Source organism: Salmo salar, chromosome 09, assembly GCF_965601325.2.
Source record: "Salmo salar chromosome 09, fSalSal1, whole genome shotgun sequence".
NCBI classification, from domain to species: domain Eukaryota; kingdom Metazoa; phylum Chordata; class Actinopteri; order Salmoniformes; family Salmonidae; genus Salmo; species Salmo salar.
Genome location: NC_138299.1, coordinates 93277981 through 93294797, shown reverse-complemented (window position 1 = coordinate 93294797; position 16817 = coordinate 93277981). Strand labels below are relative to the sequence as shown.

Here is a 16817-nt window from a genome sequence, read left to right as displayed (position 1 = left end):
ACATTCTCTTGGTTTAATGGTTCCAGACATAAAATGAGCGGCTGTATTTAATCACAGTAAAATATTTGTATACAGTACATGAGCAAAGAGAATGATGGTATGGAGTTATGAAAGACCTCTTGTTTTACTGCCACCGTCGAGTTTGTTCCAATCGAGAGTTTGTGATTAGCAGTATCTGTCCATGCAGAGCTGTCAACCCTCTCCATCCCACAGCAGGAGCATTTGGGAGTACGACAAACTCCCCATAGACTCTGTCCATGTTCAACGTTATCCATGAAGGGCCGGTGTCTGCTGGTTTCTACTCCTCTAGGAAAAGTTCTGTTCCCCGTCAGCTCAGCAGTTGTCGTCTTCTAGAATGTTGGGGTGTTCCTCCCAGAACTGGGAACCTATGACGTCACAGTGGTGGGCACCGACACGCCTCCTGGTGCGTGTCACTAGCACCTCCTCCCCCGCCTCGTTGGGGAGCTTCACGCTCTTGGTTACGGTTTCTTCCAGCTGGGACAGAGGGATAAAGGAAGGGGGTTAAGAATTTGAGAGTGAGAGAAGCGAAGGATAGGACAAATGTAAGCACCTACCTAATTATTATTATGTATTATGATGGTTAACCCTATTTCACACGTAATATACAGGTGTGAATTGTATAACCCTAACCCTTCATATCCCACTCCCACAGACACCCTTGGAGTGAGCCATTATTGAAGGTGACCCTGGAGCAATTAGGGTTAAGTGCCATCGCTCAAGGGCACGTCGACAGATTTTCACCTAGTCATCTTGGTGATTGGAACCAGCAACATTTCAGTTACTGGCCCAACACTCTTAACCGCTAGGCTACCTAATGCCCTCACACACACAAGCCTGTATTTTTTATGAATGTATCTGAAATGGCATCCAATTGTCTATATAGTGCACTACCTCAGACAAGAGGCTCTATATAGGGAATAGGGTGCATTAAGGACAACCTGAGTTCTCACCTTCTCCCAGATGAGGGTGGTTCCTTTCCTGTGGACCAGAGGCTCCTTGTTGTAATTGATATCAAACTCAGAAAACATGATCTCATTCTTATCCGCTGCCAACGTTCCCTGGGAGAGAGAGAGACATCACAGAGATTTCATTATGTATCTAAAGATCTTTGTAAATGGAATGGTCAACTGTGAGGTAGTTTTCAGTGAAAGTAAACAACATGAAGTAGTCATCCATTCTAAAACTATTATCATAATAATTATAGTTATGACTAACAAGCAGATGCCCCTTAGCAAATGACACACCTGAAAAACAACAGATATTTGAAGACTGACACCTCCACACCTGTAATTATGCTAATCTCACTGGAGTAACTCCCACCTTTAGTCTGTCCTCTGCCTGTGTAGTGGTGAGTCCGCCTTTCTGCACCAACGTCCAAAACACTGTGTTATACAGGTTGTTGACGTGACCTGGCGAACACACACACCATTACGAAAGAGAACCAGAAATGTGGAAGAAAATCTACTGTATTCAAAGCATACACACACACAGGATAATGTATTGGGGGATAGGAGTGTGTGTGTGTGTATATATATTTACAGTCAGCCTGCCTCCAGCTGAGGTAGTCCCGGAGGTTGCGGTTGGTAGGATACAAAACCACCCGCCCGTCAAACCCCGGGGGGTAAAGGAGGGGCTGGTCTCCGAAGTAGTCCCTCCAGTAGAACACGTAGGAAGAGGAGAACTGGGACGCTACATGGGTCATCAGCTTACTGGAGGGGGGGAGGAGGGGGGGTGGAAGGGGAGAGGGAAGAGAGAGGGAGGAGAAAAGTGAGGGGGTCACTCAAATGCAATAAACATTTCTTGTGTGTGGCTGTGTGGTTGGTGAGTGTCTGTGTGGTTGGTGAGTGTCTGTGGTTGGGGAGTGTCTGTGCGGTTGGGGAGTGTCTGTGCGGTTGGGGAGTGTCTGTGCGGTTGGGGAGTGTCTGTGCGGTTGGGGAGTGTCTGTGCGGTTGGGGAGTGTCTGTGCGGTTGGGGAGTGTCTGTGCGGTTGGGGAGTGTCTGTGCGGTTGGGGAGTGTCTGTGCGGTTGGGGAGTGTCTGTGCGGTTGGGGAGTGTCTGTGCGTCTCTGTACGTGTGTCTGTACGTGTGTCTCTGTACGTGTGTCTCTGTACGTGTGTGTCTCTGTACGTGTGCGTCTCTGTACGTGTGCGTCTCTGTACGTGTGTGTCTCTGTACGTGTGCCTCTCTGTACGTGTGTCTCTCTGTACGTGTGTCTCTCTGTACGCGTGTCTCTCTGTACGCGTGTCTCTCTGTACGCGTGTCTCTCTGTACGCGTGTCTCTCTGTACGCGTGTCTCTCTGTACGCGTGTCTCTCTGTACGCGTGTCTCTGTACGCGTGTCTCTGTACGCGTGTCTCTGTACGCGTGCGTCTGTACGTGTGCGTGTCTGTACGTGTGCGTCTCTGTACGTGTGCGTGTCTGTACGTGTGCGTCTCTGTACGTGTGCGTCTCTGTACGTGTGCGTCTCTCTGTACGTGTGCGTCTCTCTGTACGTGTGCGTCTCTCTGTACGTGTGCGTCTCTCTGTACGTGTGCGTCTCTGTACGTGTGTGTCTCTGTACGTGTGTGTCTCTGTACGTGTGTGTCTCTGTACGTGTGTGTCTCTGTACGTGTGTGTCTCTGTACGTGTGTCTCTGTACGTGTGTCTCTGTACGTGTGTGTTATTACCTGGCTCTCCTCTTGAACCAGTTGGAGGTCCTCTTGAAGACGAAGCTGAACTCGTCACTCTGTCCATACGAGATGATGATGTCATCCAGATCCTCCATGACAGACCTGGCGCTGCACGTCATCAGACCCAGAGCTCTGTCGTCGTTGGGCTTCATGAAGTTGTGCTGCTCTGCAAACCTACAGCAACACAGGGTCAGTCAGTGTCTCCTGACCCCTCCTGTCTCAGCCTCCAGTATTTATGCTGCAGTAGTTTATGTGTCGGGGGGCTAGGGTCAGTCTGTCACATCTGGAGTATTTCTCGTCTTTTCCGGTGTCCTGTGTGAATTTAAATATGCTCTCTCTAATTCTCTCTTTCTTTCTCTCTGAGGACCTGAGCCCTAGGACCATGCCTCAGGACTACCTGGCTTGATGACTCCTTGCTGTCCCCAGTTCACCTGGCCGTGCTGCTGCTCCAGTTCCAACTGTTCTGCCTGCAGCTATGGAACCCTGACCTGTTCACCGGACGTGCTACCTGTCCCAGACCTGCTGTTTTCAACTCTCTAGAGACAGCAGGAGCGGTAGAGATAGTCTCAAAGATCGGCTATGAAAAAGCCAACTGACACTTACTCTTGTGTTACTGACTTGTTGCACCCTCGACAACTACTATGATTATTATCATTTGACCATGCTGGTCATTTATGAACATTTGAACATCTAGGCGATGTGCTGTTATAATCTCCACCCGGCACAGCCAGAAGAGGACTGGCCACCCCTCATAGCCTGGTTCCTCTCTAGGTTTCTTCCTAGGTTTTGGCCTTTCTAGGGAGTTTTTCCTAGCCACCGTGCTTCTACACCTGCATTGCTTGCTGTTTGGGGTTTTAGGCTGGGTTTCTGTACAGCACTTTGTGATATCAGCTGATGTAAGAAGGGCTATATAAATACATTTGATTTAATTTTGGGTCAGTCAGTCAGTGGGTCAGTCAGTGGGTCAGTCAGTCAGTGGGTCAGTCAGTCAGTCAGTGGGTCAGTCAGTCAGTGAGTCAGTCAGTCAGTGGGTCAGTCAGTCAGTGAGTCAGTCAGTGGGTCAGTCAGTCAGTGGGTCAGTCAGTCAGTGGGTCAGTCAGTCAGTCAGTGGGTCAGTCAGTGGGTGGGTGGGTCAGTCAGTCAGTGGGTCAGTCAGTGGGTGGGTGGGTCAGTCAGTGGGTCAGTGATTGGGTGGGTGGGTCAGTCAGTGGGTGGGTGGGTCAGTCAGTCAGTCAGTCAGTCAGTGGGTGGGTCAGTCAGTCAGTCAGTCAGTCAGTGTGTGGGTGGGTCAGTCAGTCAGTCAGTCAGTCAGTGTGTGGGTGGGTCAGTCAGTCAGTGGGTCGAGCTACAGATACTTCCCCCAGTCCACTTCAAGGGTGCGTATCAATAATAAAATACATTGTTCCCGTCCTGCTTGGTCACTAAGCAATTGACTGTGAAATGCGACAGGATGGTAACGATTTTCTCCACATATTTAATCTGCACAGATCATTCAGTGCAGAAGAGAGGAGAGGATGCCACTGCAGATACACCGCCAGCTACTCTCTGGAGTTACAGATACACCCCCCAGCTACTCTCTGGAGTTACAGATACACCCCCCCAGCTACTCTGTGGAGTTACAGATACACCCCCCCAGCTACTCTCTGGAGTTACAGATACACCCCCCCAGCTACTCTCTGGAGTTACAGATACACCCCCCCAGCTACTCTCTGGAGTTACAGATACACCCCCCAGCTACTCTGTGGAGTTACAGATACACCCCCCAGCTACACTCTGGAGTTACAGATACACCCCCAGCTACTCTCTGGAGTTACAGATACACCCCCCCAGCTACTCTCTGGAGTTACAGATACACCCCCCCAGCTACTCTCTGGAGTTACAGATACACCCCCCCAGCTACTCTCTGGAGTTACAGATACACCCCCCCAGCTACTCTCTGGAGTTACAGATACACCCCCCCAGCTACTCTCTGGAGTTACAGATACACCCCCCCAGCTACTCTCTGGAGTTACAGATACACCCCCCCCCAGCTACTCTCTGGAGTTACAGATACACCCCCCCAGCTACTCTGTGGAGTTACAGATACACCCCCCCAGCTACTCTCTGGAGTTACAGATACACCCCCCCCAGCTACTCTCTGGAGTTACAGATACACCCCCCCCCCAGCTACTCTCTGGAGTTACAGATACACCCCCCCCAGCTACTCTCTGGAGTTACAGATACACCCCCCCAGCTACTCTCTGGAGTTACAGATACACCCCCCCAGCTACTCTCTGGAGTTACAGATACACCCCCCCCCCAGCTACTCTCTGGAGTTACAGATACACCCCCCCCCCCAGCTACTCTCTGGAGTTACAGATACACCCCCCCCCCAGCTACTCTCTGGAGTTACAGATACAACCCCCCAGCTACTCTCTGGAGTGACAGATACAACCCCCCAGCTACTCTGTGGAGTTACAGATACAACCCCCCCAGCTACTCTCTGGAGTTACAGATACACCCCCCCCAGCTACTCTCTGGAGTTACAGATACACCCCCCCCCAGCTACTCTCTGGAGTTACAGATACACCCCCCCCAGCTACTCTCTGGAGTGACAGATACAACCCCCCAGCTACTCTCTGGAGTTACAGATACAACCCCCCCAGCTACTCTCTGGAGTTACAGATACAACCCCCCAGCTACTCTCTGGAGTTACAGATACAACCCCCCCAGCTACTCTCTGGAGTTACAGATACACCCCCCCAGCTACTCTGTGGAGTTACAGATACACCCCCCCAGCTACTCTCTGGAGTTACAGATACACCCCCCCAGCTACTCTGTGGAGTTACAGATACACCCCCCCAGCTACTCTCTGGAGTTACAGATACACCCCCCCAGCTACTCTCTGGAGTTACAGATACACCCCCCCAGCTACTCTCTGGAGTTACAGATACACCCCCCCCAGCTACTCTCTGGAGTTACAGATACACCCCCCCAGCTACTCTCTGGAGTTACAGATACACCCCCCCCCAGCTACTCTGTGGAGTTACAGATACACCCCCCCAGCTACTCTCTGGAGTTACAGATACACCCCCCCAGCTACTCTCTGGAGTTACAGATACACCCCCCCCCAGCTACTCTGTGGAGTTACAGATACACCCCCCCAGCTACTCTCTGGAGTTACAGATACACCCCCCCAGCTACTCTCTGGAGTTACAGATACAACCCCCCCAGCTACTCTCTGGAGTTACAGATACACCCCCCCAGCTACTCTCTGGAGTTACAGATACACCCCCCCAGCTACTCTCTGGAGTTACAGATACACCCCCCAGCTACTCTGTGGAGTTACAGATACACCCCCCCAGCTACTCTCTGGAGTGACAGATACACCCCCCCAGCTACTCTGTGGAGTTACAGATACACCCCCCCAGCTACTCTCTGGAGTTACAGATACACCCCCAGCTACTCTCTGGAGTAGAGGTCGACCGATTAATCGGAATGGCCGATTAATTAGGGCCGATTTCAAGTTTTCATAACAATCGGTAATCGGTATTTTTGGACACTAATTTGCAGATTTTTTTTAATTTTAATCTTATTTAACTAGGCAAGTCAGTTAAGAACACATTCTTATTTTCAATGACGGCCTAGGAACGGTGGGTTAACTGCCTTGTTCAGGGGCAGAACGACAGATTTTTACCTTGTCAGCTCGGGGATTTGTTTTTGCAACCTTCCGGTTACTAGTCCAATGCTCTAACCACCTGCCTTACATTGCACTCCACGAGGAGCCTGCGTGGCAGGCTGACTACCTGTTACGCGAGGGCGGCAAGAAGCCAAGGTAAGTTGCTAGCTAGCCTTAAACTTATCTTATAAAAAACAATAAATCTTAACAATCACTAGTTAACTACACATGGTTGATGATATTACTAGTTTATCTAGCGTGTCCTGCGTTGCATATAATCGATGCGGTGCCTGTTCATTTCTCATTGAATCACAGCCTACTTCGACAAACAGGTGATGATTTAACAAGCGCATTTGCGAAAAAAGCACTGTCGTTGCACCAATGTACCTAACCATAAACATCAATGGCTTTCTTTAAAATCAATACACAAGTATATATTTTTAAACCTGCATATTTAGTTAATATTACCTGCTAACATGAATTTCTTATAACTTGGGAAATTGTGTCACTTCTCTTGCGTTCCGTGCAAGCAGTCAGGGTATATGCAGCAGTTTGGGCCGCCTGGCTCATTGCGAACTGTGTGAAGTCCATTTATTCCTAACAAAGGCCGTAATTAATTTGCCAGAATTGTACATAATTATGACATAACATTGAAGGTTGTACAATGTAACAGCAATATTTAGACTTAGGGATGCCATCCGTTAGATAAAATACGGAACGGTTCCATATTTCACTGAAAGAATAAATGTTTTGTTTTCTAAATGATAGTTTCCGGATTCAACCATTTTAATGACCAAAGGCTCGTATTTCTGTGTGTTATTATGTGATAATCAAGTCTATGATTTGATAGAGCAGTCTTGACTGAGCAATGGTAGGCACCAGCAGGCTCGTAAGCATTCATTCAAACAGCACTTTCGTGCGTTTGCCAGCAGCTCTTCGCAATGCTTCAAGCATTGTGCTGTTTATGATTTCAAGCCTATCAACTCCCGAGATTAGGCTGGTGTAACCGATGTAAAAAGGCTAGCTAGTTAGCGGGGTGCGCGCTAATAGCGTTTCAAACGTCACTCGCTCTGAGACTTGGAGTAGTTGTTCCCCTTGCTGTGCATGGGCAACGCTGCTTCGAGGGTGGCTGTTGCCGATGTGTTCCTGGTTTGAGCCCAGGTAGGAGCGAGGAGAGGAACGGAAGCTATACTGTTACACTGGCAATACTAAAGTGCCTATAAGAACATCCAATAGTCAAAGGTATATGAAATACAAATCGTATAGAGAAAAATAGTCCTATAATTCCTATAATAACTACAACCTAAAACTTCTTACCTGGGAATATTGAAGACTCATGTTAAAAGGAACCACCAGCTTTCATATGTTCTCATGTTCTGAGCAAGGAACTTAAATGTTAGCTTTTTTACATGGCACATATTGCACTTTTACTTTCTTCTCCAACACTTTGTTTTTGCATTATTTAAACCAAATTGAATATGTTTCATTATTTATTTGAGGCTAAATTGATTTTATTGATGTATTACATTAAGTTAAAATAAGTGTTCATTCAGTATTGTTGTAATTGTCATTATTACAAATAAATAAAAAATAAAAAACGGCCGATTAATCGGTATCGGCTTTTGCGGTCCTCCAATCGGTACCGGCGTTGAAAAATCATAATCGGTCGACCTCTACTCTGGAGCTACTTACTTGTGGAAGTTCCTTCCATCCAACCGCACCACGATGTAACAGTTTTTCAGACAAGTGTCGTCTGTCTCGAAGTTACGGACATACTCAAACTTGCTCTTGGCCATTCTGGAGCTGCTGGTGAAAACACTGGCTACAGGCCGGAGGATGCACGTCTTGATGCCTCCTGGTAATCTACACGGCACTGGACCAAACATGAGGGTTCTGTGAGAAAGGACAGACCAGATCAAATCAAAGTAGGTTCTGTTGGAAAAGAAGAAGCAGCAGCACAAGGTTGGCTGTGGTCTTCATGTCTGAAATTCTGCTCTCTTTTAGACTCTGAGCATTTCTTATTATTCTGTACGAAAATTCAAGACACTCCATTTACTACGATGTTAAATTTAGTTTGGTATGTATTAATCTGTCCATCATCCATTTCATATGTTACAAATTACAATTTGTATAACATTTCACAAATTGCAATTAATACAATATGCTACGAATTTGTAAAATATACAATATGTTAGAAATTACAATTTGTTGTGGCTAACATTAGCTAGGAGGCTAACGCTAACTATAGCCAGGCTAGGGGTTAAGGTTAAAGGGTTAAGGTTAGGGGAAGGGTGGGCGAACATGCTAAGTAGTTAAAATTAGTAAGTAGTTGCAAAGTAAATATATAACACCTTTATTTAACTAGGCAAGTGAGTTAAGAACAAATTCTTATTTACAATGACGGCCTATCCCACCAAACTAGGCGACGCAACGCCAATTGTGCGCCGCCCATGGGACTGCCAATCACGGCCGGTTCTGAAACAGCCTGGAATCGAACCAGGGTCTGTAATGATGCCTCTAACACTGAGACGCAGTGCCTTTGATCGCTGCGCCACAATTAGCTAAAATGATCCATTCGAGATTCGAACATTCATTTTTTAGGTTGCTACCTATCCACCCTGACCAACCAACCTCATTCCGTTTTTGCATTAAGTAGTCTTCTGTTTTATTTAACCTGTCATACTAATTTGACCATCCCTGATGTTACGTTTAGTCTATAAAACCAGGCTGACAGGCTAGCTAGCTACTTACAAATTATTGGCATCATCTTCGGTTCATGATGAATACTTCCTTAAAACAATGCTATAACTTAGTTTACTTTAGTTTAAACTATGTAAGTGACGCTATTGTCGAGGCAAGGCTTTACGTTTTTATTTTAATTTTACTGTGAGAATGTATCTGGAAAAGAACAGAACACATGTTGTTTTCGCCAGTGGGTGCAACCCAGTCCGTCCACCAAATAAGTCCTACTAGAACAGATACTGCGTATTTCAGTTCCGGGACAGTATCTCATCTACGATGAGAAAAATAAAAAATAAATAAAAAAAACAACAACTAACGAACATAAATTGTTTTTGTTGTAGTTGTTGATTGTCTTTTAGCTGGGTTCCTGGACATAATTTCATAAAAAAAAAAATAATAATAATAATAAAGATTACAGACGACTAATATGCAAATCTGCTTCATAGTACTACAACGCCCTCTCCCGGTGAAAATTGAGAAATGCAGCGGAAGAAGACTAAGTTTCCCATGATTCTTAGCGTCGTGCACGTCTCCAGTTGTTTCAAACATGGAGGAGAGGGAAAGAAGAGATAAACGCCAAAAATGTAAAGAATCAGAAAAGAAAGAAAGAAAGAAAGAGAGAGGATCAACAAGTGCATGTGCTTCAGATGCAACCGAACATACGGCAGAAGAAGAAGATGATATCGTGGCAAAGTTGGACGTCACCTCCGATAAATGTGATCCACTCCTGGCGCTCCATTCCCCTACAGTTCCTCTCCCATACACCAACGTGAAGTGCTTCAACAACATAGCCGAGTATGAGAACTTTCTGAAAGGGGGATGGGGCCGTGCCAAGCGGAGAAAAACGTGGAGAGAAAACTGAGGAAATCCAGGAAAGGTGTAGCGGATCCAGAGAGGATAGAGAAACTGAAGAGGATGATGGTGAACAACCCGGCAGAGGGAGAGGAGGGTACCAGCGGCACTGCCCGGCGTTGTAGAATGCACAAGAATGCCCTGACAAGGATGCAACGTATGGCGTGAATTATTTATAGCTTTTGTAGGCCTGCTTTGAATCATTTCGTTTTTGATGGTGGTGGTGTCAGATCAAAACATTACCTCTTTCATTCATACTTTACTTATATGATCGTTGTCTCATATTGCCACATATATAAAAGCTAATTAAAACTCTATATTGATATGTGGGGCATTATTGATGTGTCAAACTTGTGCTTGACAGCCAGGGGAATTCTATTTCATGTCTACTTCTTGTTTATACAGTCCATACAGGAAGCCCTCTGGGGAGCTGTACTGCTGCGTGGAGGAGAGGATACGGGTGAAAGTTCACATCAGAACCTTTAAGGGGCTCCGTGGTGTGTGTTCTGGCTTCATAGTGGCCTTCGAGAAGTTCTGGAACTTGGTGAGAGCTCACCCCCTTCCCTCGCCCTTACCCTTCCTTCCCTTACCCTTACCCTTCCTTCCCTCACCCTTACCCATGCCCTCCACAGCCTCTTGACAGGTGGCTTGCAGACTAGACTGTAGTCTGATGTAAGACGTTGCGCACATCACTGTCCTCACTATCACCCCTCTCCTCTCTCTCTCCCTGCCCGGCGATGGTAGATGAGACCTACAGGGAACCCCTGCTGGGTGAAGCTCTCTACCACGAGAAGGCCCTCACTGTCACACGGGTAGGTCTGGCTGCCAACTAAGGGCTCTGATCCTCTAGTCTAGTGGTGCATTCTAGAGAGTAGGGTGTTGTTTTGGATGCAGGCTGAGACATATCCAGATCATGTGCCACTCACTAAAAAAGGTACAGCCATTTTCATTCTCTGCAATCAGAAAACCAACTCATTAGCTATCGCAAAGACTCTTTTAACCCCTTTGTCCCCCCTCTCCTTCTGTAGCTCAAGCTGAAACTCCAGGAGAGTGCGGCTCTGAGAGAATGTGAGAAGAAGCAGATAGACAAGAGAAAAGCTGAACCTCCCCAGGGTATGGAGGGACCCATACCCTCCAAACTCAAATCAGAGACAGCAGATGAGGGGACCCCAATAGAGGGGACCCTAGGGCAGTGGATCCCCAACTTGCGAGGACCACAGTGGGGCCCCCAGTGGGTGATGACCCAGGGGCCACAGGTCATCCCAAGATGGCGTAGAAGTCAGACGTTTGTCTTTGTCTTATCCCGTGTCTTATCCTGTGTAAATAGCAGTTTTTTTCTCGTATATATCTTATTCTCACTTTCTATCTACAAACTAAATATACTTTCCTGCAACCTGCCTCACCCAATGTGGTACAGATCTGCTATTTTATTCCTTATAACTGGAACCTCCATTAGGAGCTGGTCAGCTAACTAGCTACTAGTCTTTGTTAGCCATGGCTAGTGGTCTTCACCTTTAGCTCGGTCACCAGCCAGCCTTAGCTTGGACAATACCTGCCAGTCTGCACAGCGCGATATCAACCCAGAGCATATCGGACTGCTTATCTCTACCACATCACCGGATTCCTGCCTCTCTGGATCATTACACCGGATCATCGCGAGTGGCTACTGTTAGCTAACGCCTCTGTCCCGAAGCAAGCACCAGTTAGCCTTAGCTAGCCTCGAGCCAGGCCCATATACCAGCTAATTCTTGCCTAGCGTAGTAGTGACTACCGAACGGCACCCTGACTCACCTATTGCTGCTCTTTTGACCCTATGATCCCTCGGCTACACAGCTGATGCCCCCTGGACTGTTTCAATAACACGGTACCTCATTTTGTTTACCTGTTGGCACCAGCCTCGAATTCAGGTCCTGTATGTACCTAACTGACCCGCTCTGCCCATTCATCGCTATTTACCCATTGTTGTCTTATCTCTCCTGATCAACACCTGTGATTGCTTTATGCCTCTCTCTAATGTCAATATGCCTTGTCTACTGCTGTCTTGGCTAGTTCTTATTGTTTTATTTCACTGTAGAGCCGTCAGTCCGGCTCAACATGCCTTAGATAGCTCTTTTGTCCCACCCCACATACATGCAGAGACCTCACCTGGCTTAACTGGTGCCTCCAGAGACACAACCTCTCTCATTGTCATTCAACGCCTAGGTTTACCTCCACTGTACTCACATCCTACCATACCCTTGTCTGTACATTATGCCCTGAATCTATTCTATGCCCAGAAATCTGCTCCTTTTATTCTGTTCCCAACGCACTAGACAACCAGTTCTTATAGCCTTTAGCTGTAGCCTTAGCCTACTTCTCTGTTCCTCTCGTGATGTAGAGATAGAACTGCCAAAGGGGGTAGAGTTAGTCTACGGAGTTCTGTCATGCTATTCAGGTCTGTGCCAAAACAGTTCAAACTTGTACTTTTAAAAATCCACCTTTCCAGAAACAGACTCTCACTGTTGCCGCTTGTTATAGACCCCCCCTCAGCCCCCAGCTGTGCCCTGGACACCATATGTGAACTAATTGCCCCCCATTTATCTTCAGAGCTCGTACTGTTAGGTGACCTAAACTGGGATATGCTTAACACCTCGGCCGTCCCACAATCTAAGCTAGATGCCCTCAATCTCACACATATTATCAAGGAACCTACCAAGTACAACCCTAAATCCATAAACACGGGCACCCTCATAGATATCATCCTAACCAACCTGCCCTCCAAATACACCTCTGCTGTCTTCAACCAGGATCTCAGCAATCACTGCCTCATTGCCTGCGTCCGTAATGGGTCTGCGGTCAAACGACTACCCCTCATCACTGTCAAACGCTCCCTAAAACACTTCAGCGAGCAGGCCTTTCTAATCAACCTGGCCCGGGTATCCTGGAAGGATACTGACTTCATTCCGTCAGTGGAGGATGCCTGGTTATTCTTTAGAAGTGCTTTCCTCACCATCTTAAATAAGCATGCCCCATTCAAACATGTACAACTAAGAACAGATATAGCCCTTGGTTCACTCCAGACTTGACTGCCCTTGACCCGCACAAAAACATCCTTTGGCGTACTGCATTAGCATCAAATAGCCCCCGCGATATGCAACTTTTCAGGGAAGTTAGGAACCAATATACACAGGCAGTTAGGAAAGTAAAGGCTAGCCTTTTCAAACAGACATTTACATCCTGTAGCAATAATTCCAAAACATTTTGGGACACTATAGTCCATGGAGAATAAGAACACCTCCTCCCAGCTGTCCACTGCACTGAGGCTAGGAAACACTGTCACCACCGATAAATCTATGATAATCGAGAATTTCAATAAGCATTTTTCTACAGCTGGCCATGCTTTCCACCTGGCTACCCCTACCCCGGCCAACAGCTATGCACCCCACAGCAACTTGCCCAAGCCCCCCCCACGCTTCTCCTTCACCCAAATCCAGACAGCTGATGTTCTGAAAGAGCTGCAAAATCTGGACCCCTACAAATCAGCTGGGCTAGACAATCTGGACCCTCTCTTTCTAAAATTATCCTCCGCAATCGTTGCAACCCCTATTATTAGCCTGTTCAACCTCTCTTTCGTATCGTCTGAGATCCCTAAAGATTGGAAAGCTGCCGCGATCATCCCCCTCTTCAAAGGGGGAGACACTCTAGACCCAAACTGTTACAGACCTATATCCATCCTGCCCTGCCTTTCGAAAGCCAAGTTAACAAACAGATCACCGACCATTTCGAATCCCACCGTACCTTCTCCGCTATGCAATCTGGTTTCCGAGCTGGTCATGGGTGCACCTCAGCCACGCTCAAGGTCCTAAACGATATCATAACCGCCATCGATAAAAGACAGTACTGTGCAGCCGTCTTCATCGACCTGGCCAAGGCTTTCAACTCTGTCAATCACCGCATTCTTATCGGCAGACTCAACAGCCTTGGTTTTTCAAATGATTGCCTCGCCTGGCTCACCAACTACTTCTCAGATAGAGTTCAGTGTGTCAAATCGGAGGGCCTGTTGTCCGGACCTCTGGCAGTTTCTATGGGGGTGCCACAGGGTTCAATTCTTAGGCCGACTCTTTTCTCTGTATATATCAATGATGTCACTCTTGCTGCTGGTGATTCTCTGATCCATCTTATTCTGTATACTTCTGGCCTTTCTTTGGACACTGTGTTAACAAACCTCCAGACGAGCTTCAATGCCATACTGCACTCCTTCCGTGGCCTCCAACTGCTCTTAAATACAAGTAAAACTAAATGCATGCTCTTCAACCGATCGCTGCCCGCACCCGCCCGTCTAGCATCACTACTGTGGCCGGTTCTAACTTAGAATATGTGCACAACTATAAATACCTAGGTTGCTGGTTATACTGTAAACTCTCCTTCCAGACTCACATTAAGCATCTCCAATCCAATGTTAAATCTAGAATCGGCTTCCTATTTCGCAACAAAGCCTCCTTCACTTATGCTGCTAAACATACACTCGTAAAACTGACTATCCTACCGATCCTTGACTTCGGCGATGTCATTTACAAAATAGCCTCCAACACTCTACTCAGCAAATTGGATGCAGTCTATCACAGTGCAATCCGTTTTGTCACCAAAGCCCCATATACTACCCACCACTGCAACCTGTATGCTCTCGTTGGCTGGCCCTCGCTTCATATTCGTCGCCAAACCCACTGGCTCCAAGTCATCTATAAGTCTTTGCTAGGTAAATCCCCGCCTTATCTCAGCTCACTGGTCACCATAGCAACACCCACCCTTAGCACGTGCTCCAGCAAGTATATTTCACTGGTCGTCCCCAAAGCCATCTCCTCCTTTGGCCGCCTTTCCTTCCAGTTCTCTGCTGCGAATGACTGGAACGAATTGCAAAAATCACTGAAGCTGGAGACTTATATCTCCCTCACTAACTTTGAGCATCAGCTGTCAGAGCAGCTTACCAATCATTGCACCTGTACACAGCCATCTCTAAATAGCCCACCCAACTACCTCATCCCCATATTGTTTTTTGTTGTTGTTGTTGCTCCTGTTATGACGTTGCCCTCTCTCTGGGTACAGAGAACACAGTTGAACCCCCTCCCTCTGCTCCAGGCCTTTTCTATGCACCTTGCCCTGACATCTATACTTCTGACACAGCTGTGGTGAGAGGGGTCGTAAAATTCTAAAGGAGAATGTCCTGCCGAATGGCCCAGTTGAGACAGAGAGGGGTTTCATAGAGAGACAAAGGAAATTCTTCCAACTCACAGAATTGGGGAACCGAACGACATTTATGTTCTGGAGAAGGTATAAAAGATCGGTGAAGAATCCAGCTACGAACTGGTCCGCTTGGTACAATTTTGTGATACTCATTGGAGACAATAGTGCCATATTACCATACTAAGGTTTATATAATAGCCTCAGCTATGGGACTTGCATCTAAATGGTCGTATACAATGATTTAATAAGATTAAAGCTATTTGGAATATGTTGAGAGGCTATGTACTGATGTTAATGTGATAGAATTGTATTTCTGTTCAAAGCTTAACTCAGTCATCGGCACGCCCCCAGGGACACAGACAAGACCTGGCGTCATGAGACAGCCTTTTTCTGTCATTCCAAATAAAACCCCCACCCAGGGTTACTTTCTTGAGACCAGGCCTCCACTCCATTACGAGTTGGCCAATAGGTTTGACCATACATTCCTCTACTGAATTTTAACCATTCCACGTGGCTAAACTATCGATACAGAATAAGAACAATCTTTGATATTAAGTACTAGTCTGCAGCTAGAATTCGGTATCATTGAATGCGAAGAGCGACGAAACATCCATTCTATAAGGACATTAATTCATGTCGCTTTGAAAGATCCATTCTAACCGAGAGAGAGAGAGGGAATTCTCCAACAAGGATCACGACGACACACTGAGCGTAAATATATATTGATTGCAATTGTTTCCGAATGAGTGAGCGTTCATGTGCAAGGGATTAGCATATCAATTGTTAATATTAATGAACTCTGTGTGCCTCCTCAGCTGCCCTTTATGACCCTTTGTTTAACAAGCCGCCATGCCTGTTTAGCCCACTAGGGCATTTTACTCTACCAATTTGTGACGATAATTACTGTTTGTATGCCTTCTGTGAATTACATTGTTTAGTAAATAAATGATTTTAAGACAGTTGATGTATGGATGACTTAGTAAAGACTGGGTTCGTGCAGATACAACAATTTACGACGTTTGGAATGAGACTGGACGCGAGGTAAAATACACCATTTAAACCAGAAGATAATCGGTCAGATACTATAATATAATATAGGAAAGTTATATTAGGAAAATTATAACTATGTATTATGAATATTTTCCTTGGTGCCCTGATCTCCTAGTTAATTACAGTTAAACGATTAATCCGTTTAATCGCATAATAATAATAACAGGGAGTTATTTTGATAAACATGTCTTCAGTTAATGGTGCCCAAAGACACGACACTCCTTTGCATCCCAGTGTCTCTACTTGCACATCTTCTGCACATCTATCACTCCAGTGTTAATTCTAAATTGTAATTATTTCACCACTATGGCCTATTTATTGCCTTAGCTCTCTAATCTTACTACATTTGCACACACTGTATATAGATTTTTCTATTGTGTTATTGACTGTACCCTTGTTATTCCCATGTGTAACTCTGTGTTGTTTGTGTCACACTGCTTTTATATTGGCCAGGTCGCAGTTGTAAATGAGAACTTGTTCTCAACTGGCCTACCTGGTTAAATAAAGGTGAAATAAAAAAAATAAGACCCAGGGGTCAAATGTTAAAGGTCAGGAATCAGGGACTGAGGGGCCCCAGAGAAGACGGTCCCAGAAGAAAGAAGTGTC

At 46.4% G+C, this 16817-nt stretch overlaps 2 protein-coding genes across 2 annotated transcripts; one reads left to right on the top strand and one right to left on the bottom strand.

The window, feature by feature from the left end:
- thg1l (tRNA-histidine guanylyltransferase 1-like) lies at positions 1 to 9225 on the bottom strand. The gene is given in 7 exon segments (NM_001140634.1): positions 1 to 495; positions 972 to 1079; positions 1342 to 1430; positions 1561 to 1730; positions 2687 to 2863; positions 8040 to 8240; positions 9099 to 9225. Coding segments are annotated over 6 exon segments (900 nt in total). The 5' UTR covers positions 8234 to 8240; positions 9099 to 9225; the 3' UTR covers positions 1 to 333.
- Positions 9226 to 9558: 333 nt separating this feature from the next.
- On the top strand, positions 9559 to 16120 carry LOC106612149 (U7 snRNA-associated Sm-like protein LSm11). The gene is given in 6 exon segments (XM_082956072.1): positions 9559 to 9924; positions 9927 to 10098; positions 10347 to 10367; positions 10370 to 10485; positions 10686 to 10753; positions 10970 to 16120. Coding segments are annotated over 6 exon segments (675 nt in total). The 5' UTR covers positions 9559 to 9636; the 3' UTR covers positions 10980 to 16120.
- The last annotated feature ends 697 nt before the right edge of the window (positions 16121 to 16817 follow it).